Source organism: Mangifera indica, unplaced genomic scaffold (assembly GCF_011075055.1).
Source record: "Mangifera indica cultivar Alphonso unplaced genomic scaffold, CATAS_Mindica_2.1 Un_0059, whole genome shotgun sequence".
Classification (NCBI taxonomy): Eukaryota; Viridiplantae; Streptophyta; class Magnoliopsida; order Sapindales; family Anacardiaceae; genus Mangifera; species Mangifera indica.
This window is the reverse complement of record NW_025401151.1, coordinates 28317-54524: the sequence shown is the minus strand read 5'-3', so window position 1 is coordinate 54524 and position 26208 is coordinate 28317. Positions and strand designations below refer to the sequence as shown.

Below are 26208 nucleotides of genomic sequence, written 5' to 3'. Positions count from 1 at the left end.
CCCCTCTGGTATTTTCTCCAAAGGAGCCACATAAGCTACACCTTCACCAGACTTTGAAACGATAGCAATTTTGAAACCTGGTTCCACAGTTTCTCTTTCTTTGGCTACAAGCTACAAGAAATTAAAACACAGAAGCTAGTATCAACATTAATAAATCTAATCACAGCAGAGATGGGGGAAAAAGTAACCACTCTGCAAAAAGCTAGAAAAGTAATAAGAATAGACATTTTAGCATTACCTCTTTAATCACACCTGCTGCTGGACTTGTTGTATTAAAGTGAATGTAAAGAAAGAGTGTATGCCACAAAATAGAGTAAGCTAAAATATTAGGAGCTTAGCTAGAGATAACAAAGTATTCTCTTCTTTATCTTATCATCTTTACTTATATAGTAAATTTTATCCATCAGTTGCCCGTAGTTTTTTTTGTATTGGGTTTCCCGTGTAATCACTTGTGTTCCTATTTTGAATATTTTGTGCATTTTTATTGTTTACATTTTTTGGATTTTATAATACTAGTCATTTCATATTGTACCTTAATTTGTTCAATAAAATTATGTGCACTTATATAATAAGTACTAAATTGGGTACCATAATGACATATTACTATGTAATTGGGTATTTGAGTGATTTTGAACTAAAAATAAAGTAATACTAAACCACATAGTTTTACATCATTACATCCATTATAAGTGCACATACAAATGACCCATTTTTCGAAATAAATTAAAATGAACACAAAAGGATAGGATGAGATGATTACCAAGATGAGAGGCAGTATTTTCAGCAACAATATCGTCAATGGCAACGGTTATGGCCATCCCTAATGGTTCCTTGTCATCAACATACCTAAAACATCATTTAAAACAAAGAAACCATTCTCCTGTGGAGCTAGAAAAAATGACTGAGCAAATGTTCTCTTATCGGAATCCTTTCCAATCAAATATCCGGTGACCAAAACAATCACTCCTCCCATAGGAACTTTGAGGATCAACAGTCACTATCTCTGTCAAATAATTCTGGTAATCCAAGGCCAGTATTTGCTCATCTATTCCCTACACCATAATCAAAAAATCGTTTCGCCCTAAACTCGGAAAATCAAAATGATAATGATCGTATTCTGAACTTGAAAACACAAAATTTGTCTATACAAAGATTCGATGAATAAGAGAGAATGTGGAATCAATAAAGTAAACAACTGCACTCAAATCAATATAAAACAAGAAGAAAGAAAGCGTTTTTTAACTATGATTCACCCAAAACAAACAAAACTATGTCCGCTAAGATCAATATTATTGCAATATACTCGGATTTTTATCCTTAACACAAATGCTAGAAGCTACTTATCAGGACTTTTTTTCTTTTTCTAAGAGAAATCATAAAGCAGGGTTAAGTCCAAACAGCTTACGGGCTGACACCTTCACCCGCTCTTATAATAGAAATGATCATCATTTCAAACTGAGATAAGACAATTATTTCTTCACAAACCCTAAATTTAAAAAAAAAAAAAAACACCATAATAAATTCTTGTTTGTAAAAGAAAACTTAAAATGGGGTTGAGCCTAAACCTCTTATAGATTGGCACTCTATATCCCCAACCCACTCCTATAGACGAAATGGTCGTCAGTTCCAACATAAACAAGAAAATTATTTCACGGCAAAACCGTAAAATGAACAATTAAAAATTGTTATTTCTAAGATAAATCCTAAAACTATTATTTCAACAGTCAGATCGAACAACATTAGAAAATCTTTCCTTCCAAAAAACTGGCAAGTTCAAATCGAACCGTCAGATTGCCCCTTTATATTTTAAGAAAATAAATATATTCTTAAATCATGAAAAATATAATTTTAAATTCCATCCGAGATATTAAATTTTTGCCTAATTTTAAAGGAATGTAATTCTTTTCTTTTTTTTTTTTGGTTGGGGATTGGACAATTTCCCACCTGCTTTTTTGTCTCAATGACACTTTCCCACTCTGAAACTTCAAAAACAACACTTTTATACCTTTCATGTCTCATCAAAAGTCGAGCGTTAGCTTTGATAGTTAAAGTTATTTTCATTAATTTGTAAAATATATAAATATTATATAATTAATATCATTTACACCCTTAAAATGCAAACAAATTACATGTTTACTGACTTAGAAAAATATCACTTATACCCCTCTCCAATTAAAAACATCCAAACCCTACTTATAATTCAAACCAGTCCCAAACACATAATCACACAGATTATCGTTGAACTTACGATTACAATCACACTAAATGATGTGATTCAATCAAAATCACATCTGGATGGTGCGATTCCAATTGAATTTACACCATCTTGATGCATTTCTCATGTGATTCTGATTGATATCGCACTATGTCAACGCAATTCTAACTATTGCAACGAGATGGTGCAATTCAACTAGAATTGCATTGACATGGCACAATTCAAAAAGAATCACATTGGCATTATTCGATTTTAATCATACTTGCATTGACATGATGCGATTCTGACTGTAATCATACTATCTTAACTGTCGTTGGCAACATACATCCTTGTCGACTGTTTTACAATTTTACATTCATTTTTTAATAAAGTTTTAAGGACAATGTGTTTTACAGCTTTAATAATGGTCAAAGGTTATAAAAAGTATATTTGCGTCCTTTTATTGTCTATCTTAAAAATTAATGAATTTCACTAATAAAATCTAACTAAATATGGGAAAGTGTCAATTTTAAAATTCAAAGGTGTGAAAGTGTCATTGGAACAAAAAACAGGTGAGAAATATCGTTCTCATTTTTTTTTTTTGATAAAACTTCCTCGATCCTTAATTCCTTATTATTTATTCTATTATTAATTTGGAATTGTTTTATTATATGCTTTTAGTTACTATTTTGGAATGTCCTAATTTAAAATAACAGAACCAAATTAGAAGCAAACATTCCCTTAAATTTATTTTTTATTTTTTCTTTTCTTTTTGTTTCTTGACTTTGTCTTCTAAAAAATATAATAATTTTCCATAAAACTATATTCTGTTTCCCCAGAGGTGAGATCAGGGTGGCGATCTCGAAGATGAAAGGAGCCACGAGCACTGATTCATCTTCTTCTTCTTCTGTAGCTAAATCCAAGAAACCAGTATGTAAGTCTCTTATTTAATTTTTTTTCTTTTTTTCCTTTATTTTTTCTAATAACAATTCACAATATATATTTATTACAATGTGTGTTTCTTTTTCCTAGAATAAATTTCAAAGGTATCATAAAATTTTTCTCTGAAATTAACACAATTCTCACATCAAATTCTTCAAATTTTCTTCCTTTGTTTGATTTATATGTAATAAACGAATACGAAGATATTGAAGGATTGTTTCCGGTTGTAACATATATTCAGAAGAATCATAAGATATAATACTTCGAGATTTTTCGAGATTTAACAAACAAATTATGAACAAATGTTCCATAATTTATTGCAGATTCAAGGTTTTCCCAGCAAGAGCTTCCTGCAAACAGGCTAATTCTAACGCCAGCATCTGTATGTAGCTTCAAAATTAATTTTTTTAATAATATAATCAACATTGCCCTTTTTCCTTAATTTGTGGTATTTAATTCTTACTTTTTTTTTCTGATTTATTGTCTTTTATGGTTTCAGATTATCACAGCATTTATCGCTGTGGGATTAATCTTTATCCCTCTTGGCCTTGTTTCTTTGTTTGCATCCGATAGCGTAAGCCAAATTAGATATTTTATCGACATGCACACAATCACATGTTAACATATTATTGTCTGTACATAAATTTTTTTGTTATTGTAGTATATATAGCCTTACTATTTTAGACGTAATGTAGTTTCATAATTTTAGCAGTAACATGTGTGCTTTTAAAAAATTACCTTATAAAAGGTTGACTAAAGGCTTGTGAAAGAACAATAATTTTTCCTTTTTGATGTTAGAATGGGTATAAACACGGGTATAAATACTGATGTGTCATTACATGATTAAATATTTATTTATCAATCATTTAAAGAAATTCAATCACATAAAAAATATGTTAGTGTTTGTACCTATTGTTAGTGTACAAAAAACCCTAATAGAATGTAAGTGTCACTAATAGAACTTGATGGAATGTAACGAAAGTGTCATTGTGGGATTAGTCGTCTTCCCTCTAGGTCGTGTTTCATTGTTTGTGTCAGATAGCGTAAGCCAAATTAATTTATTTGAGTCAAGATCAATAAAAAAAAATGAAATTTTATGTTTTCTGACACAATCAAATTATGTGCACCAATAATGTGTAAAACGTAACTGTGTGATTATATAATTTTGAATTATGGATAAAATAAAACTCAACACATAGTGATACGTCATTAGTTGTACGTAAATTAGTACTCATTGTAGCGCATATAGTCTTACACTTTCTGACATCAAGTAGTTTCACAATTTTAGTGCTAACCTGTATGGTCTTAAAATATACCTTAAGAAAGTTGGCTAAACGTTTGTAAAAGAACAATAATTTAGCAAATATGGGTATAAATATTGACTAGTCATTATATAGTTAGATATTATTTTATCTTTAATTTAAAATAAGTCAAACACATAATAATATATTAATATTTTTACTTATATTTGTATACAAAGTATGAATGAATCATAGTTATGTCTTCTTTTAATAAAACTGCTCTCCTTTTACTTTCAGGTGGTGGAAATTATCCACAGATATGATGTTGATTGTCTTCCTTCAGAATACCAGAACAAAATGGTTGAATTCATTCAAAGTAGCTCAACTAAGAAGACCTGTACTAAGAGTTTAACTGTAAGACATTCAAATAAATTTTCTTTAATTTATTAATCTAATCCTAAAAACTTCTGCTTCAAGTAATACTTCATATACTAACAGACGAGTATTAATGAGATGACATGTTATCATGTGTAGAGATAAATATAATCCGGGCTGGCTTAGCTCAAACTAGTCGATCTTTAAGTTGGAGCTTTAATTTGGCAGCTCAATTCTAGATTAACTCGTTTATTTATCTAGTGATACGGTGTTTATCATATCGGTACCATTGTTTACCCCTCTAACGATACTGTTGAACCAGTCGATAGCCATTTAACGACATTATGCATCAACTCAAGCGAGCTCAACTTGGGTATTATGGCTTTAAAGCAAGCTCAAGCTAGCCCAAGCTCAGCTTAGATTGAATCCACCTCTTATCATGTGATTAAATATTTTTGAATTAAAAATGAATAAATAATTAGATCACTCAATCACATAATGATACATCAGTTGTCAGTGTTCATCCGTTAGTACAAGTAGTATTAGTCTTCAACATTCTATAATCATTTCTCCAATTTCAAGTTCAATAAAACTATGTACACCAAGTTTTGGGTACCCAATTGGGTATTCAGATGAAGTATTATCATGTGATTATTTGATTTTGAATTAAGGATAACTTAATATCTAATTATATAATAAAACATCACCTGGCTACTCTCTAAGTGTAAATAGCATTGCAAAATATTATTTATTCTAATCCAGTATGATTTATTTCTGCTAACCTAGATTAAGTAGATATTTCCAGGTTCCTAAGCAGATGAAAAGTCCTGTTTTCATCTATTATCAGCTTGAAAACTTCTACCAAAATCATCGCCGGTAAGTTCTACTTGTAAAAAGGACCATTATAAGGGCAGATTCGATTTGAACTGTTTGAGATCAAATCGATGTTTTAACTGCTGACAGATTTGTGAAAAGCCGAAGCGACAAGCAGTTGCACTATGGAGACAAGAACGCGATATCAACTTGCGCACCGGTAGCCCAATCGACTGATAAATCTCCGATTGTTCCCTGTGGCCTGGTAGCTTGGAGTCTGTTCAATGACACTTATGGCTTCTCAGTGAAAGGCAAGTCCTTACAAGTTAACAAAAAGGACATTGCTTGGGGAAGTGACAAGAATTATAAATTCGGACACAATGTGTTTCCTGAAAATTTCCAGAAAACCGATCAGGTTGGAGGTGCCAAACTTGATTCAAGCAAACCTGTAAGTACTCTTGTTTCTTTATCGGGCATAATTCATTATTATCGAGAATAAAGTAACATGTAGGGGAGGATTCAATCTGAGTCTGGGGTTGATTCATGCTCAGATTGAAGTCATAATGTTGAGTTCAAACTCAATTTGAACTGGTACACAATGTCACAAGAGAGCTCAAATTTATAGTTTGAATTTATAGTTTGAATTCGTAATTCGAGTTTACGATTTATTGATAAAATAATGTTGTTTTATCTAATAATAAGTAAAATGATGTTTTTTTGACAATTATTTGACATGATTCAATCAAACCATGAGTCAAACTCAAACTAAATCGAGTAATCTACTTAGTTTGTAAGTCAAATTGAATCAAACTCTCTTTATCTTGAATTATGCTTAGTTTAAAAAACGAACCAATGCTCTCAGTTCAAATTTAAACCAAACCGAGCCAACTTGGTTGGGTCCAACCGTAAATTGCTAAATTTTTTATATATATATATATTTTTTAAGTTCTTAATGACTATTTTTCTCATAACAGTTGAGTGAGCAAGAGGATCTTATTGTCTGGATGCGCACGGCAACATTACCGACATTCAGAAAACTGTACGGGAGAATAGAGCAGGACCTTCAAGCTAACGACATGGTTACAGTTGTGATAGAAAACAATTATAACACATATGGTTTTAAAGGCACAAAGAGCCTTGTGCTCTCAACTACAAGTTGGATTGGTGGGAAAAACAATTTCATCGGCTTGGCTTATATTACCGTGGGGGCAATTTGCTTGCTCTTGGCTATATTCTTCATTCTTTTGTATGTTATCAAGCCAAGGTGAGCTTTTTTCTTCTTTGACTCTTAGTTACTGCTTTCATTTGTGTTTTGGTGAAAACAAAGTATGTCCAAATGGTTTTTAAGGTTCATCTAAATCCTTTTTTAAGGAGAAAATCTTGGGTATGACTTGAGGTGAAAGTGAGTTGGGTCAAATCATGCTGAACTAAAAATGGAAAGACTCAACATGTTATGGACTGTGTCGTGTATGTTTGTATTGACCCATCAAATCTCAAGATCCATGACAAAATTGATTGTGTTAGCCTTTTTCTACAAAGACCCTACAAAAATAATTTTTTCAATTGTTATTAATATTTTCATATTATTTAATTTTTGTGGGCCATATCATGCCGACCAATGGGTCTACAGGAGGGCCCAACATGACCCACTTTATTCACAAGGTCTTGGCACAACCCACAAATTTGCGAACCATACCAAATTTGGGTCATGCCAACCCATTGTTACCTCTAGGTAAGATTGTTGTATCATGTCATAATAAGTCAGTGTAATAGAATGACGATATAAGTGGGGTGAATTCGCTCCAAACCGAGCAACATCTAGTTTAGAGCTATAACTTGAGCTCGGATTGAAATCATAATACTAGAGGTATTATGATTAAACTCAATCGAGTTGATGTATAATATCTTCATAGGGTTATTGATAGGGTCAATAACAATATTGTTATAAGGGTTAATAATATCATCTGCGAAATGAAATAGTATCACTCAATAGACAAAAAATGATATCGATCCGAGCTGCCTAATTGACATTCTAGCTCGAGATCAACTCTTTCAGACTAAGTTGCGTATTCAAGTCAAGCCAACTTGGACCAAATCCACCCCTTCTACTTTCTTCTTGCTAGAAGACCGCATCTATTGATTGTAATGAGATGTTTTCCTTTGTTGTGCAGGCCACTTGGGGATCCAGCTTACTTGTCCTGGAACAGAAACCCAGGCGAAACTTAGACTTTGGATTGTCACTCGCGCCAAAAAAAATGCCTCTCTCTCTCTCCCTCTTCCTCCCCAAACCCACACCCCACCCCCCCCCCCCCCCCCGGCCTCATGTTTCTTGGATGAACAAATAATTTCACATAAAAAAAAAAAAGCCTTTCTCTCTCCCTCTCCCTCTTCCCCTCCCCCCCACCACCCCCCACTTCCTCACGTTTCTTGGATGAACAAATAATTTCACATGACGATAATTTAAGGCTTGAACTTGTCTCAGAATCTTCCCAGGAAATATTTCAACAAGAGAATTATTATCAAGTTTCTCATCTATTGAATCCTATAAAAATTCAGAAACAAGTCATAAACAGATACATCTTATGAATCGTGAAGTATTTTCGACATGAAACTTGATTTTCTTGTTATTTGTTTGGCAATTCACTCATTGCATCAAGTTTAATTCAGAACTCTGTCCTATAATTAACTGATTGTATAAATAAATCTTAAAACAATGTTATGCGCACCCAAGCAACTTAATAGCATGTCCTTCAAAACTCATCAAGATTGAGCTCAACTACCCTTATGGGCCTACTTGAGCTTTGTTCAGCTTAAATCCACCTCTACTTACAGTTTAATATATGCAACAACTTACAGAAAGGAGTCTACATCCTTACATAAGAACATAACCTTAGAGATATTAGAATTTCTGAAGAGTAATTCATAATTTCAAACCCTTAGAAAATGCAGCTAAAGAATTTACTTGATAGCATCAGAGAGATGAAAACAACTTAGAATAACAATGAAATTTACTAAATTTACTATCGCCTAAACAATTTGCGCCGATATAAAGATGAGCGAAATGAGCAACTGAGAATCAGTAAAATGTTAGTTACCATCACTAGCGGTGAGAGAAACTGACATACTGTATTTGTGTTTGAGGTATGCTTTGATGAAGGAATCCAATTCACCATCCATTACAGAAGATATATCCGATGTCTCAAAACCGGTCCGTACATCTTTGACAAGTTTGTATGGATGAAACACATAGTTCCTTATTTGCTGCCCCCATTCAGCCTTCACTGTGTCTCCCCTTATTTGCTTGATTTCAGATGCTCGTTGCTCCTCGGCTATGACCAACAGCTTCGCCTTCAACCTACTGAGAGCCTTTATCTTGTTTGCTAACTGGGATCTCTCCTCTGCAACGATGTTAAGAATATAAATACAAACAATGAATATCTCACATTGTTCATATAAACTTAAAAATTTAAATGGTGCCTGGGAAATTTAAGAAGGAAAAATCAAAGCATGAAAAGTTTCTAAAATATGGCATAAAAAAGTGGGGGTCATAGCAAAGAATACCTGTGCAGCGAACATTAACGCCAGTGGGAATGTGTGTAATCCGAACAGCAGTTTCAACCTTGTTCACATTCTGACCCCCCTTCCCACCCGCCCTTGAAAAACTAATTTCTAGGTCCTCCTCAGGAATTTCAACATCAAGCGACTCTTCACGAAGAAGAGGCATTACTTCAACGCCAGAGAAGCTTGTCTGCGTGTAAGTTCAGGTTGAAACATAAGATGAAACATTGATCCCTTGAATGATAATCCTTTTATAGAGCGTTGAACTATATACACCTCCATCATGCAGAAATATGATTATTTTCTGGGATACTTCACAGTGAAAACAATTCAAGGTTTCAACAAGACCATGAAAAGTATGCATACACAGACAGGGTCTCAGGGCTATAACTAAAAGTAACCCTTGAAGAAGAGAAGGCAAAACTGGTAAAAGTATGATTTAGTCCAGTATGAGGAAGCCAAAAACAGCCAATTTTAAATTAGATTTGCAGACCGGTAATTAATGTTACTCAGCCAAATTCCTTCTCAATGAAAATTGAGATAGAAGCCAAAACAGCCAATTCTAAATCCGCTGCAAGGTACTAATAATACATGCCAACTCCCAACCAATGGCAGTCAGTTTCTAATAGAAGTTCAATTTCAAACACTAGTGAATCCTAAAAAGCATGTATCATTTCAAGCTTCCGTTATTTTGTTGAGTAGATAAAACCAAAAGAAACTTTACATGATTAAACTACCTGACGAAGACCTTTAGCATTGAAAGGAGACTGCCGGACAATCCGATGCGTTCCTTTCTCCCCAGACAGATAACCATAAGCATAGCGGCCTTCCACTTCAACTGTAGCTGACTTAATCCCAGCTTCTTCTCCAGGAGATTTCTCAACTACCCTTGTCTTATATCGTTGCTTCTCACCCCACCTCACATACATCCTGAGAAGCATATCAGCCCAATCCTGCACTGAAAATAATCAAAGATTTTTACACAAGAAAAAAAACAAAACCCTCAACTATTCAGATTTCTTGAAAATTAAAAGAACCAATTCAAAACGTAGGTGGTAACCAAAAAGGGAGAAGTTTAAATCATATTTTTAGCCTTTCAAGTTTCTAAAATTCTGAGAAGGGACCCCAATTGACTAATGACAAACTGAGAGAAATTAGGGGCAAAGCTCAAGCCCCCATGTGCTGCATTGCACACAGATTAATACTTCCATCTGACATAAAAAAATGAAAAAATAGATTTGGTAATTACCGCAAAGATCAAAAACTATTTACCTGTGCATCAGTTCCCCCAGCACCAGCAGTGATAGAGATAACAGCACCTTCTTTGTCATAGGGGCCGGAAAGAAGTTGGGTCAACTCAAATCGGTCCAAAGCCTTGCTCAATTCTTCAATGATACCAGCTGCTTCTCCAAGAAGTCCAGCATCTATTGAGTCCATCTCCTCTGTTAGATTAACAATAGTTACAGCATCATCAACCTGCATTTATTGCATAATATCTAAATGTCATATCCAAAATGTGCATGAAGGGAAGAGAATTCAGTGAATTGATATGGAAGATTCATTTTCATACAATCATAGAAAAATATCTGCAACTAAAACAAAACTGCATGCAAAATCATAAATAAATATCGGCTATGCAACAAGATCTAATCTGAGTAGAAGTAGCATTCTCATTACCCCAGTTGATCAATTGACCAGTAGGGACTTGAGAACACCAAAACAAAGACTCTTCAATATGGTCAATTTGCTACCAACTTAAAATTAAATACCAGGCAAAACTAAATTATCTCCTTTTAGAAAAGAATCCAGTTCCCCTGTCACAACTCTTATTTCAATTATTAGCCTTTCCTTGTAGTGCAAAACAAATGAAATCATACTGAATCTCAACAAGTCTAAAAGCAATAAAAGTGATGAAGTTAGAAAAAGGATGGAACAATAAACCAAAGCACAAATAAAAAAACTCATGGGACCTTGGTTTTGAACTCAGTTAGCAAGTTTATCCTGTCTTTGACATCAGTCAACGCCTGCAGGGTTTCTTGAGCTTTAGCACGATCATCCCAAAATGAACTATCAGCTGTCCTCAACTCCAAATCTGCAAGTTCTCGTTCTAACTGCTGCAAACCAGCAGAAGCTCTAATCTCTTCAACACGTGCTGAGACAGCCTCTACATCCCTTCTTAAGTTATAAAAATCTGTCAGCAATACCAGAAGATGAGAAAATTATAACCAGATAAGATAGTCCAAGACTGCTCTACACGAGTCTTATTAGATTAAAAACCAATATTTTATTGCTTAACATGATTTTTTAAGAAGGAAAAAGCCAAAAAGGCCATGTGACAGTCTCTTTTAAAAAAAAAAAAAAAGAATTCCACGGAATCCTATTCTACACAGCATTGGAGCAATGAATCACCTCAAAGTTATTGCATTTGGACTGTCCTCAAAAAATAAGGCAGACAAAAACTAAACTTGAAGCCCCAGTAAGCACTCATTTCAGTCCCAAAATCTTTAAATGGATCTCAGAATTGACATGATAACAAGTTCACTCCTACCAAAAGGCATCCCTGTGCAGTATGCGCAATAATAACTCTCCTTTCCATCAAGTTTAAAACCTAACACAATCTAATTACTTTTAAAATGTTTAGCACAAAGAACATTACTTCGAACTTTCATAACATACCTTGCATTACCCATTCTCTTGTATCAGAACTCAATTGGCTCTCTGGCGTTGCATGTCTAACTAGTTCAACACCGAAACAAAACAAAAAGAACCCATTAGTAATTATCTCAATCAAACAAAACCCAAAATTTCATACACCAAAAAATTAGATAAATAAAATCAAAAAATTAAAACAATCCGCTGAAGCTAAAGGTAAATTGCAAAGAACCCACAAATCTTAAGCCAAAACTCAAAGGAAAACAAAACTAGAACACAGTAATAATTTGCACAAACTAACAAAAACCCAAACTCGAATCCACCAAAAAAAAAAAAAGCAAAAGGATAAACAATTAACCACGTTAAAGATGAATTAGAAAGAACAAGCAGAGCTTAAGCCAAAACATAAAGGTTTGAGTTTGAAGTTGACGTACCAGGAGAAAGGGAACGAGAAGAAGTGGAGAAAGTGAAGGAGGGGAGAGCTGAGAATTGAGGAAGGAGAAAAATTGATCTATTATTGAAATGGGTGTGAGAAGTTTTGGAAGCAGTTACTATGGAGGTTAAATTGAAGAAAGGTCGTGCAAGAACGTCCATGGCCTTTGCTTTTTAGCCCACAAAAAACAACACCCAAATGGATAGAAAAGAAAGAAAAGCGGTGGGATTGAGCATTGAGGTGAAACAAAGATTTACCCGCCAAATTGTAACTGGATGAGTTTGTAAAGTTAACCCCAAGGCTGTCTTTGTTCAGATAATATTTTATTACGAAAAATTATCATAAAATTATATAGAAGATTATAGTTAATAAATTATTATTATTATAATTAAAAAAATTTATAAATATAAATAATTACTTTGTTGAATTAGATTTAATAAAAAATTATTAACATATGGTTTTACTTAAGAGTACTATTATATACATAAATTATAACATATCATTATATGATTGGATAATTTTAAATTAGAGATCGAACAACATTCAATCATATAGTAATATATTATTATTTACGTACATAATTTTATTATTTATTTAAATAGGTTATCAAATTAATTTTAAAATACTCCAACTAAACAACCGTAAGTTTGTTAGGCAAGTTACGTGGTAATGTATGATGTACCTAACATACATTGTACTTAAAGTGAAGTTAATTAGAATGTAGGGTATAACAATGGTTTTTGAGCTGGATTGAATGTCAATCTGCTGGAGAGGGTGGTTTGATCTAATCGACAATCAAACTACATGATCGATGGTTAAATTGGTTAATCGTTTAAATATAATATTTAAGATAATTTTGTATAATTTATTATTCAATTGATGGAACTAATTAATTGGTGGTCGGATCAATTGACGGGTTAAAAATAAAATTCAAAACAATTTTATATAATTTATTATTAAATATATAATTTGAATTATTTTAACATTAATATACACTTACTTTAATGGTAGGCATATTCAAAATTGATAAATAAGATCTTCTTCAAGTCCCAATAATTAATTTTTTTAAATTGGTTTTTATATTGTTCAAACTATCTAGCTCAATGTGATCTAACTAAAAAAACTATTTTTAAACAAATCAAAACCGTTCTTACTAATAGGAAAGAGTTAAATAGATCAAACTGACCGGTTAGATCTACTATTTAAAACCATAGAGTATAATATAATGAATATAAAAAATTAACATATCATTATATGATTTGATGGTTTAAATATTTAATTTAAAATCACTCAAATGTTTATACTCGTTAATCCATTAGTGCCCAACTATTATTGTGGGAAATATTATTACTCGATTTAACGTTAGGTAACTTATAAATTTTTTAGTGATCATGATTCGGCAAATTGGTTTGAACTTTCTTTGATGAGTTATGTTTGCTCAAGAGTTATCAACAAAGATGGATCTAATTATAGTCTAACTAGAATTCACGAATCAACTCAAAAGAGGCAATCTCAAATTAGAGCTTTAAATTGATTGTTCGATATAAAATCGAATCATTTGTTCTTCCAACAACATTATTTATTATATTTTCACTGCTCAATGCAAAATCATCATAACATGGACACCGACATGAAAAAAGTGTTCAACAACTCTTCACCCTTGATTTCACCAAGAAACCAACACCCTCATACGTTCTTCGCATATTGGTGCCCATGCGAAAAAATGTTCAAGGGTGTTGTTTTCATTAAAGCAAAAGAAAACAAGTAACTCTCATTTGGGAATTTAACCTGTTCTTGTGCTATACATCAATATTTTGTTCTTCTATTCTAGTAACAATCACCCAAAACCATTTCCATGACTTTACATTATGGAAATGTTTTCCTTTAATGACTTTAAAACTTCTTTGCAAGCTAATTTCTTAGATGTCTTCTTGTCATCAGCAGTAGAAGTATATTTAAATACTCTCCCATTGGCTTCAACCTCTACAGTGACAGTAGCGACAACGTTAATTCCAGTATGGATGAGTTTTTTCAAGTCAAAATGTTGTTTTTGACAGAGTTCATTCAACTCCCTTGCTGGCTGAAGCCTCACCGTCTCAGGAGTAACCAAAGGCTCCAAAAGTGGTCTTACACTCTCAAAGACCTTCTCCTTGTCGTACCCCGAATCAATATATATTGCCCCCGCCAGAGATTCAATGACATCTCCGAGTACCTATTAACAATTATGAAAATTGTTCGATGAACGTCAAAAGTACAGTAGAAAATACATAGCTGACTCGGTATACAATTTGGCAGTCTATGTTACAACCTGTTTTGTTAAGACTCCACCGATCAATGTTAAAGCTCTACGGTTCAAACATCCATGATAACACAAACAAAGATGAACAAAATTGCAGAATAAAAATGAACAAAAAAATTACATATCAGTGCAAATGACTAACCTTGGGAAAAGACGATTCAGATTCCCAGCCGAATGTAGACCCTAAAGGTGATTTCTCAAAACTCTCCACTGTTGCATGTATTTGCTTGTGCAGTTCATGTGAACAATGGAGAATATGTTTATGTAATCCATGCTTCACCGACGATTGTGCATAACAATCATTATTTACAGAAGCAGATCTCATGTCAGTAATTAAACCAGGACGCATTCCTGGATATTTGTTGTATAAATGAATCGTAATAATATAGTCCAACACAGCATCTCCAAGAAACTCCAGCCGCTGCAGAGAAGATAATACAAGTAGTTAAGCCCAAAGTTATCTAAGAAAACAAAACATTCATCAGAAAACAAAATATTGTTCACAAAAGCAGTCGCACTCTTATGTATGAGAGGTAGAAAAGTTACTGTGATGTAGAAGTACCTGATAACAACTTGGGATCTCAGGAAGCATGTAAGAACCATGGGTTAGGGCTTCCACCAATAGAGATGAATCATGGAATTTGTAGTTCAGCAGAGACTCTAAATGGGCGCGATTAATAAGCTTCTCTGCCCGAATTTGGAAATGTCTCTGATATGGTCTATTTACAAAATCTACATCTATGCCTATTCTACTAAGAAATAGTATTCCTGCACTTTCACCGGCCGTGCTGATGAATGCACCAATTAGTGCCTCCACTGCATCAGCTATAGTCTTACCTTTTACCGTCTTTTTACTGCTTACGTAAATTTTTCTTGCATCAGAAAGTAACTCCTCCTGTAATGAATAACTCCCAGAATTATCACCAGGAATTATCCAACTCTTCGGATCAAAGGGTTCAGTGCGAATAAATCCCTGCATTCCATGAAGAATCCATGTGTATGGAGGAGATGCAAATCAAATCAACTATAAATGAAAATAAACACAATAATTATCAAACTTCTCAAGCTCACAGCCATCCAAACCCTTAACACCCAATATAAAATTCGCGGTCTATGTTCAAATAAACCCTACAAAGCTTTTGGGCTAGCTCAGGGAGCCACAGCTTATTATAATTGGGGCATATACAGCTCACATGGAAAAAAGCAATAAGAAAATAGCTAACATCGATGCACATGAAAACTTTGGACAAATCTGAGGAAAAAATTACCGGAATTTTGTGGTCACACCCTAGCTTGCACAATGATGCATTCGAAATTATCCTGTCCTTTTTAACACTCAGAAGGCCTTCATGATTATTTTGATGTTTTATGAATAAATAATTACTAGCCGCATATTTCAAAAAGGAGTCTCCAAGAGTTTCAAGTGATTCTAGATGAAAACTCTCTACGCACTTTTTGGTTGTGATTGCTTCCAAAACCTACCATGCAGAGTTGGGTTAGCACAAATTCAAACAAAAATTTGAAACAACACCAGAGTTAGCCCAGCTGAAACAAGAGTCTATAAATAAAATATTTCATATAGAGATTCAATAAACAACATAAATTTATTCAATCCACACACATTAGATTATTGAATAGACAGTCTTCGGTTTGATGTTAATGGATAGTGGTTTAGTTTTGCAGTGCCTATACCAACCAAAAATTGTAAAACATCCATGCTGAAATATGATTCATATTATAGTAAGTTCTAAAATGGAGTACTCAACTCGTACAGATAGTCAACAAAGGGCTTCTCAATATCAATATGAATTCGTCATCAATGATTTTAAGAATAACTTCGTTGAATTGCATTTTTTCTTAGAAGGCCACATAATTGAGTTAATTCTACCCAAGATTTTGTATATGCCACAAATTTTGTACACATAAGTAGAGCAAAGTACCTTCATAGTTGGAATAGTAACATTTTGCACACAATCATCCAAAAGCATCTTCTTCAAGTTGATAGCGAGGAGCAAAGACTGAAAACGATGCATAATAGACGGAACAAAATTGAAAGAATAAAATGTACTCCAGGATATAGGAGACATGATTACTTTACATAGTTCAGGAGGCAATTCAACAGTTAAATGACTTGGATCTGCAAAGACAACAAACAAAGGATCAATTTATGTCAACAAATATGATTATTCCAAAATTTTGATAGCTCTATTAGTTCTGCTAAGACATCATACACAAGAATTAATTACATAAAATAAATTGATATTTTGAAAAGTAATAGATAAAATAGTAGGTTGGTCAATAAGATTTAACTTGACTCCACAAGTGATATTATCGTTCTGAACATGCCAAAAATATCTAGGATCAACTGTGTTATCCGGTGCGCTGACTGTTCAAGTAAACTCATCAAGCACATTTCTCTGCAGTAGTTTTTAGTGTATCAAAAGCACATAAACCAAAGATTTCCAATCCCAATAATGCGATTCAAATTTTAATTTATTCCAGACAGGTTTGAAGTGCAATCCAGGCAATTCATGTTTTTTGGAATCACTAAAAACTCCTGAAGATTATAATTTTGGTTTAGTACCAGACAAACATCTGGTAGATAATACTTAGAGTGAGCAATATAGAACAAAATTTACCCTAGTCAAATCCTGAACAAAACTCGGGGGTCAACCTTGCCTATCCAGAAAAGCATACTTATGCTTTGCAAGAAAAAAATGAACAAAGAGGGTTTATTTTTCTAAGACATTTGGACAGCAAACTCACGAAACCAAAAAGACTGACACTCATCAATCTAATGTCGATCAAACAAGGAAAACCATACTTTCTGACAAAAAAAGATTTGACTACAAGTAATGTAACTCAGAGATTGAGTATGTCAGAAAATCCAGATCATTTCATGCACACTTTACCTCTATAAAACCCAAAAGTGAAAAAATTATACCTCTCTCTTTGTTTCTGTTGTTATTAAGGTAGTTCTTCACAGTAAAAAGGTGTCTCCCGTTCAGCAATATTGCTTCGTTAAAACATAAATGGACACCATGCCTGCAATGTATTGTGTAAGATTCAGGTTGCGTATCTACATTAAAATGTGGAATGAAAAGAGAATAGACTATTGCATATTCCCACATTTAATAACTACATACTTTTGTTTATAGTACTCCTTGTATGTGATAACAGCTCCATCTTTCATTGTTAGAAGTGAATTTGCATTCAAATGATCTAAAATACCCGTGATACAATAGATGTAACCATTGTGCGGGGTGTAGACCAAAGAATTTCGAATCATACAAACGCAAAATCGGCCACTTTTGGTCTCCACAAAATGAGCATTTCCCTCCGATGGACAGTTTGTGTGATCCTTTGGACCATAGTTACAAGGAAATAAAACAGAAGCGACAGAGGTCCAATCAATCAACGGCTGATGTGAGTTAGTGGATGGGAGCAGAAGATAATCTGCCTCAGGACTCTTCCCTAGTTGAAATCCATCCAAAATTTTTGCCAATTTTTTTACATTATGATCCAGAAGAACTCTGAAAATAGTAATCTGAAACCTCCTACAATTAAGGACCTGCAAACAAAAAAAGGGAAGATTAAATTTACAAAACAAAAGACAAAAGAAAAAGGACACATTTACATGCTTAATTGAATAAAACCAGATACCACACCTGCTCTCTGGTAAGCTCAATAAATCCAACATACTTCAAGCTGACTGTCAATGTACCCCTATCAACTTCCATATCAAAATTCACATTCAAAATATCATCCTCAAGCTCAGTCCTCATGGCAAGGATAATATCATGAAGTGGAACATCATAATTGAAGTTCTGTTTCAACTCAATTAAGTAGCACTGATACATTGTCTTGGCTATGTAAGCTTGCTCATTGACAAGTTCAGGTGGGAAGTAAATGGGTTGCTTGTCATTATATGGATCGTTCTCTGTAGATTAAAAAGTTAAATAAAGGAAATAATGAAGTTTAAAGTTACTCATATTATAGGTTGCAACAAAAATTACCAGATTTTTGTGCCTCGGCTTCTTCCACAACCATTTCAGGAACAAGATTACCTGTTAACTCACCAATTTGATGGAGTTGCTTGCACGCTTTGAGACATGCAGTTTGCTTTAGAGTTTTAACGTTACCTCGAACTTGAACAATCTGTATAGGGCAGCTCTTGGGAAGATACAGTGTGCAAATCTCCATCTCCTTGTCTATAACAAACCTTGGAGAAGGTTTAAAATATCTACAGAAAAATAAAGCCAACAAAGAGATACAAATTACTGCATTAAGCCATAATACCAGTTTTTTTTAACAATAAGCTCATAAATGAAGAGTTTAGGAGCATTTGCAATATGAACTAGAAATGACTAACCCATCAGAAGGAAGTCGTGAGCAATAGAAGTGTATCAAACCAACACTTGAACTGAGTGTCACGATTGCTCCAGTGCTTTCAACACAATAATAGTCCTCATCATGCTTACCATTTCCAAGATGAGAGCAAAGATGCGAAGCATGATGCAGGGACTCTTTTCTCATTATTTCTCCACTGGCAAGATAATTCTCCAGCCGGGAACGAGTAGTATGATCCCCACTATAAAATTATGGCAAGTCAGAAACATACTAATCTATCATCGGTGGATAAATTCAATATATAAAACATTTAGGGGCACCATCAAACTCTTCCGACAGCAGTATTATATATCTCGGTTTCTACGAGAAATGAAATAAATAAATGTCTTACCTCTTCACCATTAATAAATAATCTGAATTTTGCATTCTAGCACGACCTCGGGACTGTATGAAACTGCATACAGTAGCTGAAGGGTCGAATCTAATAACCAAGTTGCAGCTTTGAACATCTAAACCCTCTTCAAGTATTGATGTTGCAATAATGATGTTCACCTACAAACAAGTCATTCTCACATTCAAAACATGCATAACAAAGAATACTTTGAACGAAATTACATATTAACATACAAGGCCTTGACGGAATTCTTCCACAATTTCATTTTGTTTTTTCTTGGATTGGCATTGCAGCCCAGAATTATTTCCAGCAATATATTTTGTCTTCCAGCTGCAGTATTGTGGAAGCAACTCATTTAGTAGAGGTTCAAGCACAATAGCTGTAATGACCCTTTGCACAAAAATTATGCATCTTATGTCCTGCAAAGCCCTGCATTTATATTAGAGATAAGCAACCTCAGCAACGCATTCTCCTTTACACAAAAAGAAAAAATTATATCATATCCAATCATTTCAATCATCCAGAATGACTTCAAGATTGCTAACATATTGCAAATTTTACAACTTAAATAATACAGGTTTAGTAAACTTGGTCAAGCAATCTAATAAAGGCATTGAGACACACAATCATCAGGTCAACACTCTACCATGCCAAATGTAATATAGCATTTTTCCTAGCAAAGGAAACAGTAAACAAAAAAACTTCCAGGGTTGTTCCGAAAAGAATTCCTACACAGCATAGATTTAGTTAGCATGTATACTTTTAGAGGTGCTTTCATATGGTTCTCCAACAGAATGTCACTTAATTTTTTTCTTGCCTCAACTTGAAATAAACAACAGACCAAAAATTTTAACACTCTTGGAAAAGACTTACCAGAAAAATTGCAATATCTTCATTAAATTTTTAATTCCTGAGGTGAGACTTGGCAACAACTAGGATTCACCCCAAGTTGACTCAAATTACCAATTTAGAGCATGCATTGTGCACCTATCACTTCTTGGTTTTCCGTTATCTGTTCTATTTCCACTGTCTATGTCATTTGTATAGATAATCAGACAAAAGAATTGTTGTGAAAAACATCTCCAGATCTTCATTATGTTAAGGTCCTCAATATTTTTACATACATGTTAGAATATCAGCACTCTTATGAGCTGGAACAGATTAAAGGAATATTAATAGAGGATTTTAATTGAGTACTCGAAATTATAGACCATACAGCAAGATTAAATAGATTTTATGAAGATCAACAGTCATGCTCACATGCCAACCTGTACTCAAGGAGAGAGTCAAATAGGCAAGCAACTTTTTCTGTTAGAAGTCCAGCATCCACGTTGACTTTAACATTATTGCCAATGGACCACCCTGGTCCTAGATTTAGGATGAAGAAAAAGAAGAAATAATGTAAGAATAACACATTAAGTCTCTGCCAATTCTCTCACTAAGTTGGAGAAGTACCTGATGGTATGACAGTGGCAAATACTTTATGAGCATCCGAACTGAATCTTTTAACAATTGACCCACCGAGGACATCCAAATGACCCCATGCAAAAAAGTCATTCTCGTAACGTGATAAGCTCTGTGCAGCCTATTACAGAAATGCACAAGCAATGATCTCTTACAAACCTATATCAATACAAATGACCAATGGCAGTGAAGAAAGAGTATATACCTTCGAAGCCAACCAAACACCAAGCTCCTTTACACAAAATAACAAAGTTGAATGTATCTTCAATACTTTCTTCCTTATAGACTCTGCTTTTGTGTCAATAAGATCCAAATTATTCAGAGAAATTTCATGCTGAAAAGCAATAGATCATTGTCAATAACCCCATAGAAGAAACCATAGATCATAATGATATGCATTGAATAATTAATATTTCTCAGAGGAGACAAGTACAGAAACTCTATAATTCTTGACACGCATCTAGAGAAAAGTAAGATCAATTCTAAATCAAAGTTGCAGAATCTATGGAACTAATGAAATCACCTCAGTGCAACAAATTTTTTATACTACACACTGCCACGCAAATCATCATTGCTTTTTGGCTCATTGCAGAGAAAACCTGATACTATAGGCCATTTATAAAATTATTCAATAGAACCCATCACTACTCTAGAAAAATTCTTAAAATCCAAATAAAAATTGAATCGTAGAAAACCTGTCTAAGAAAAAGAATAATATATTTCTAACAATGCAGAGACAATAAACTTGAACCTTGCAACTTAAATTTTCAGATTGAAAATACACACCTTTGATAATAAGGAATTCAACTCATCTTCTAAGCGAGCATATAAAGCATATGGAAATTCAATATACTTATATATCTTGAACTTTGGAGTCGAAAATGGTATATATTGAGCAATTACTGATTCACTCCTGCATGTATAAACCTTCATTGCATAAGAGAATAATGACATCAGTAATCACATTATATAATAAAGACACCATAAAATGCGATTTCATCCTAAAGATAGAATATATAATATCAGAAAGGATACTTCAAGATGAACCAAAATTAACGGCCCCTTAGTTATGCAAAATCATCAGATCATTAGATTAATACACTCCACAACATCCGAGAACACTGACATCCAGAAAATAGACATTGGAAATTGAATATTGTACAAAGTAGTCTCAATCATTCAAAGAAGACAATTCTTAATATTTCCAGGTGGAGTTATAATATATGCACAAAAGTAATAGTCATACGCACAGAAAAATTGAACAACATCAGCAATGCACAAGCACTTCCCCCTGCAAGAGTTTCTGGACCATGGAAGACAACTTTATGAAAAAAATAAGAAGAGACAAGCACAGAAAATTTTCCATTTGAGCTACAAACATATATAGAAGATGATCACAAGAAAAAAAAGACAAAATGGTAGCTAAGAGGAATGTTCCCACTTTGTAAATCTCTTAGAACATTTAACCATAATAGAATAAGGGTAAAATGAAGTCACATTTTTCTCATCAATTTCTTATTCAAAATTCCTTTTGTTCTAAAACTTTTGAAACAATTATCCCAGATACATGAAATTAGTTGCTTAGACTGTTAAGAAACCACTTGACCTAATAGATTAAGCTGATAGGAAAGGTCCCAGCAATAGTATTTAAGCACTAACATAGAACACCCTCAAAAATAACTAACCCTAATTGCACCATAAATAAGGAGACCGTGGGCTGTGTCACTTGACTAGTTTCAGCATACATAGGATATTAAAATTGTCACATAAAGAGCAACAGAGGTCCTTATCAATAATTCATTTAAACAGCCATAATATAATTAAACAGCAATAGAATAATTGGTGTCAACAGCCATGCCACCTATATATGTTTTGTATGTTCATACCAAGATGGACAAATCAAAACAGGTTTAAATACACACGCAAATATCCATACATAGGCACATCAACAAAGAAGTAACTTTAAATAAAAAGGAAATCAGCAACCTTTGAATTCATAAGAGTCTCAAGTTCATCAATATTCTCCCAATAACCATGATTCGAGTTAGCTCCTGGGCCAAGAGAAATGAAGGAAAAAAAGATTAAGAGGCCATATTTATAAGCAAACTATACATTGTTAAATTTTGTTAAATTGACACTACCTTTAGACTTTATAGGAGATGCAGTCATCCCAAATATCCTAGGAAGATCAGATTCACCTGATTTTAATAGGGGGTGATAGAACTCCTGAAAAGTAAAAGAATTTCTATGACAATGCAGAAATACTCAACATAGAAAGATAAGATACTGAAATTGTAACATGATACAGAAACGCTAACTTGCAGGATATAATTTTAGTTCCACGAATAATATAGTGATGTCATGCTAATATGACGCTTATAGATGATTTATGCATCTCAAACAATGATGTATTTTGGCATCTTAATCCATCAACTTGCCACAGAAGAATAACATAGGAAATATTGACTACCATATAATAGTTTCCTGAGATTTCAAGAAGGATACCTTTAATAGCTAGAAAGAAACTCTTAATAAATTACTAAAAAAGAGTTAAAATTTAGGCAATGATCAATCTGGCCACAAAAAATTAAGAAAGTTCTGATAATCTCTTTTGTTTCCATCCTTTCAATAATTTTTAAGATGAATATAATAGTGGCATGTTTGATATTTCAATCCATCAAAAAAATGCTTGAAGTCACTTATGTATGCCCACAGGATCGCACTCAGAGTCTGGACCTTGCTTTATCAATGGTCTGATGAAACAAAAGTGGTGACATAAATTAGATACTGTAAATAAAATCAGCCTGCATTATCATAAGGGAAAATAAAAGACACCTATCAATAGATAGCATCCGGAATATAGTTAATATAATCCTCTTTGAGGTCTGCCACACGTAAAATTATCGCATATCCCCAAAATAGAAAAATCTTACAACACAAGCTAACAATCTTTTATAATGATGTATGTATCGTACATGAATCTCAAAGTGCATCCTCATGAAACTAAGATATACTTTTACAACTAAAAGAAAACGTTACCGATACATGAATATATAGAACTGAGATAATTCCTTCTGCACAGATCATTCATTATATGAAATTTGTGACAAGTTTTATTCTTCAAAAAATTAAGGATCAGTCAATCTAAATGATTGAATATTTAAAAGTGCATAAGTATTTTACTATAATATAGGAAATTAATGGAAACAAAAGAAAAATAAGCCAAAACAGTATAACTCACCGTCATGATACAAGCATATGGGTATTTACCCCTGGTATGGTGGCATTCATCAAGAATTAAAACTTTGATCATGTTAAGTTTTAAAAAGCTGTGCCTCAAGCCATTTAGCAAAATTTGAGGTGTCATCACAATTACCTGTAATTATGAAACTGAAAATTAATACTGACTGCATAAGCCATCCCTAAAATTCATGATGTTAGAGCATTGTCACAAAAATTAATGCATAAATACAGAAAGAAAAGTTTGCAACCTAATGCATGAGTAAAGGAAAAAAAAGCTTTTGCAAGTCAATTATTAAACTAAGAATCATCAAAGAAGGATTAGAATTGCCTAAAATAGTTAGGAAACATATTAGATTGAAAATTTTGGCTTTTTTAATGCATATCTTCTCAGAGTAGGGATCAAGCAATATCTAAAACATGAAAATAAAGAAAGTGATCAGAAAAGAGAAGGCAACATAAGCTCTTAAAATCAGGAACAGAAATTGTTTAATTTCCTGCCGGCTTGACATGTGAAAAGGGTATATCAAACAATCACCAGATCAATTGACAAGTTTCAATCACCATATCAAGAAATCATTTCAGTCATTTTGCTGATTGAACAAGTAAATCGGAAACAAAGCCTCCAATAACAGAAGACTAAATGAACATTAAATTCAGAAACATAGCAAATAAAAAACTGCACCTCATGTTTGCCTATCTCTTCATTCCATGTCACAGAATCCCAATAATCCACTCCCATTTCGCCCCAGTACATTCCAACCTTTAAATCAGTGTGCAGTTTTATAGCTTCCGCTTGCTAATATTGGCAAACAAAAACATAAAAAAGAGACAAATCAGAAGTAAATTGTTTTAATTTTAGCTACAGCTTTAGCATTCATACTAGTTCCAAATGTGCAACTTTTGGCATAGATGGAAGATCAAGATTTAAAACATTTCAAAAAACTTATTCTAGTTTTACAGATTAGATACCTGCGAGACCAGAACAACCTGGGGCACTAAGAAGACAGCAATATACTGTGAAGGTTTCCTCAGAAGATAAGCGTAGTGTCGAAGAAGCATTATGGCAATCAAAGTCTTCCCGGAACCAGTCTCCAAAAAGACTATTGTGTTCTGCTTAATTGCCTTTTCCAATGCTTCCAGCTGATAACTACAACAACCAAGTACACAGAATCCACAAAGCATCAAACAAAAAACAACAAAAAAGAAGGATTACCATAAATTCTAAAACCCTTCAACCCACACAAAACACAAAATGAATGCATAGCCAAACAGACCCTTAATTTTCTTTTGTTTCCCTAGCATTTCTCATCAACCAAACAAAGCTATCTTCAGAACCAAGATTAAGTAATCGGTAAACTCACCATCTGGCAAATGGAAGAGGATCAGAAGAACCTTGTTCAGTTGTGACCATGTCCATGGCTACATTCAAAACAGATCAACCAATCAACCACCCATTAAAAAACTCAAACCAAACACAATTACAAACAAAAATCCCAAAACCCACGTAGCCTCATTCATCACTTCATAACAAGTTCACATACGTTTGAAACAATATAACAAATGAAACGCAGCATTCAAACAAACCAACACTCTTGCTTAATTTAATATCCAAAAAAGAGAACCAATCGAGAAACCAAACACCAGAGAAAACATAACTAACCAGCAAGTCCAAACACAATGAAGAGTAATGAGATGTACACGATGAGCTCAAAAACAATAATCAAAACAGTAAAGCAATAATGAGTATATGTTTCTTCTTCCTCTCCTCCTCCTTTGCCTGTCTAGTTACTGCAATATATAGACAAACATGTAAAAAGGGAGATTCTTTAAGCACTTGACCATGAAACAGTTAACAAAAAATTGATCTTCCTGCAGAAGGAACTTCTTGAGCAAGGCTTTGACAGCAAGAAGTTAAAAAACAAAAAGTCTCAAAACTTTTCCACAACAGGGCAACACGACAAGATGAAGTGGGCCATTCTATTTTCAGAAAGTTTGAATTAAAAATATAAAATCAAAATTCAAAAGGAAGCGTTTTTAATGTTTTCCCGGAAAGTATGTACACTGACAGACCGTGGATGATGATGTCAAATATTTTTGCTATTGAGAGCACGGCTGTCGAAACGAAGCTGGGTAGAGGAATAAATAGATAACCTTATTTTTTACAAAAATAATAATAAATATTTTCTATTTCCACATCATAAAAAATAATTATTTAAAATTATCCAATAATTAAATTGAATCAATATTTAA

General features: G+C 33.5%; 3 protein-coding genes across 5 annotated transcripts; 1 reads left to right on the top strand and 2 right to left on the bottom strand.

Moving 5' to 3' along the window:
- Positions 1-3061: 3061 nt before the first annotated feature.
- Positions 3062-6833, top strand: LOC123207098 (ALA-interacting subunit 5-like). Its single transcript, XM_044624352.1, has 7 exons — positions 3062-3128; positions 3460-3518; positions 3636-3710; positions 4675-4791; positions 5558-5628; positions 5716-6013; positions 6540-6833. Exons 1-7 carry the CDS (start codon positions 3062-3064, stop codon positions 6831-6833), a joined length of 981 nt encoding a protein of 326 aa, XP_044480287.1.
- A 654-nt stretch (positions 6834-7487) lies between these two features.
- Positions 7488-12486, bottom strand: LOC123207108 (peptide chain release factor PrfB1, chloroplastic-like). Of its 3 annotated transcripts, none has more exons than XM_044624361.1 (8): positions 12210-12486; positions 11800-11859; positions 11094-11314; positions 10396-10599; positions 9861-10076; positions 9127-9313; positions 8661-8963; positions 7488-7763 (listed from the first exon to the last, which is right to left on the bottom strand). In XM_044624361.1, the coding sequence occupies exons 1-8, from the start codon at positions 12367-12369 to the stop codon at positions 7699-7701; spliced, it is 1416 nt and encodes a 471-aa protein (XP_044480296.1). In that variant the 5' UTR covers positions 12370-12486; the 3' UTR covers positions 7488-7698. The 3 variants fall into 3 exon arrangements, with proteins under 3 accessions (XP_044480296.1, XP_044480298.1, XP_044480297.1); XM_044624363.1 differs by having other exon boundaries at positions 11800-11855; positions 12210-12350; XM_044624362.1 differs by lacking the exon at positions 7488-7763 and adding an exon at positions 7974-8107 and having other exon boundaries at positions 12210-12485.
- Positions 12487-13713: 1227 nt separating this feature from the next.
- Positions 13714-26007, bottom strand: LOC123207107 (endoribonuclease Dicer homolog 2-like). Its single transcript, XM_044624360.1, has 23 exons — positions 25619-26007; positions 25320-25377; positions 24928-25105; positions 24641-24754; positions 23957-24091; positions 22857-22941; positions 22702-22766; positions 21502-21642; positions 20921-21049; positions 20707-20836; positions 20520-20619; positions 19485-19680; positions 19249-19409; positions 18880-19098; positions 18524-18750; positions 18176-18447; positions 17654-18078; positions 17452-17552; positions 16448-16644; positions 15776-15985; positions 15070-15480; positions 14650-14928; positions 13714-14420 (listed from the first exon to the last, which is right to left on the bottom strand). The coding sequence occupies exons 2-23, from the start codon at positions 25373-25375 to the stop codon at positions 14070-14072; spliced, it is 4182 nt and encodes a 1393-aa protein (XP_044480295.1). The 5' UTR covers positions 25376-25377; positions 25619-26007; the 3' UTR covers positions 13714-14069.
- Positions 26008-26208: the final 201 nt, after the last annotated feature.

Coding starts and splice junctions, on each gene's coding strand:
- LOC123207098 (XM_044624352.1), top strand. CDS start 3,062: ATGAAAGGAGCCACGAGCACTGATTCATCTTCTTCTTCTTCTGTAGCT. Junction 3,711..4,674: donor CTTTGTTTGCATCCGATAGC/GTAAGCCAAATT, acceptor TTTTACTTTCAG/GTGGTGGAAATTATCCACAG. Junction 4,792..5,557: donor CCTGTACTAAGAGTTTAACT/GTAAGACATTCA, acceptor AGATATTTCCAG/GTTCCTAAGCAGATGAAAAG.
- LOC123207108 (XM_044624361.1), bottom strand. CDS start 12,369: ATGGACGTTCTTGCACGACCTTTCTTCAATTTAACCTCCATAGTAACT. Junction 11,315..11,799: donor AAGAGAATGGGTAATGCAAG/GTATGTTATGAA, acceptor TATTGCTGACAG/ATTTTTATAACTTAAGAAGG. Junction 10,077..10,395: donor CTGGGGGAACTGATGCACAG/GTAAATAGTTTT, acceptor TTTTCAGTGCAG/GATTGGGCTGATATGCTTCT.
- LOC123207107 (XM_044624360.1), bottom strand. CDS start 25,375: ATGGACATGGTCACAACTGAACAAGGTTCTTCTGATCCTCTTCCATTT. Junction 25,106..25,319: donor CCTCTTCCATTTGCCAGATG/GTGAGTTTACCG, acceptor TGGTTGTTGTAG/TTATCAGCTGGAAGCATTGG. Junction 18,448..18,523: donor AGCCGAGGCACAAAAATCTG/GTAATTTTTGTT, acceptor TTTAATCTACAG/AGAACGATCCATATAATGAC.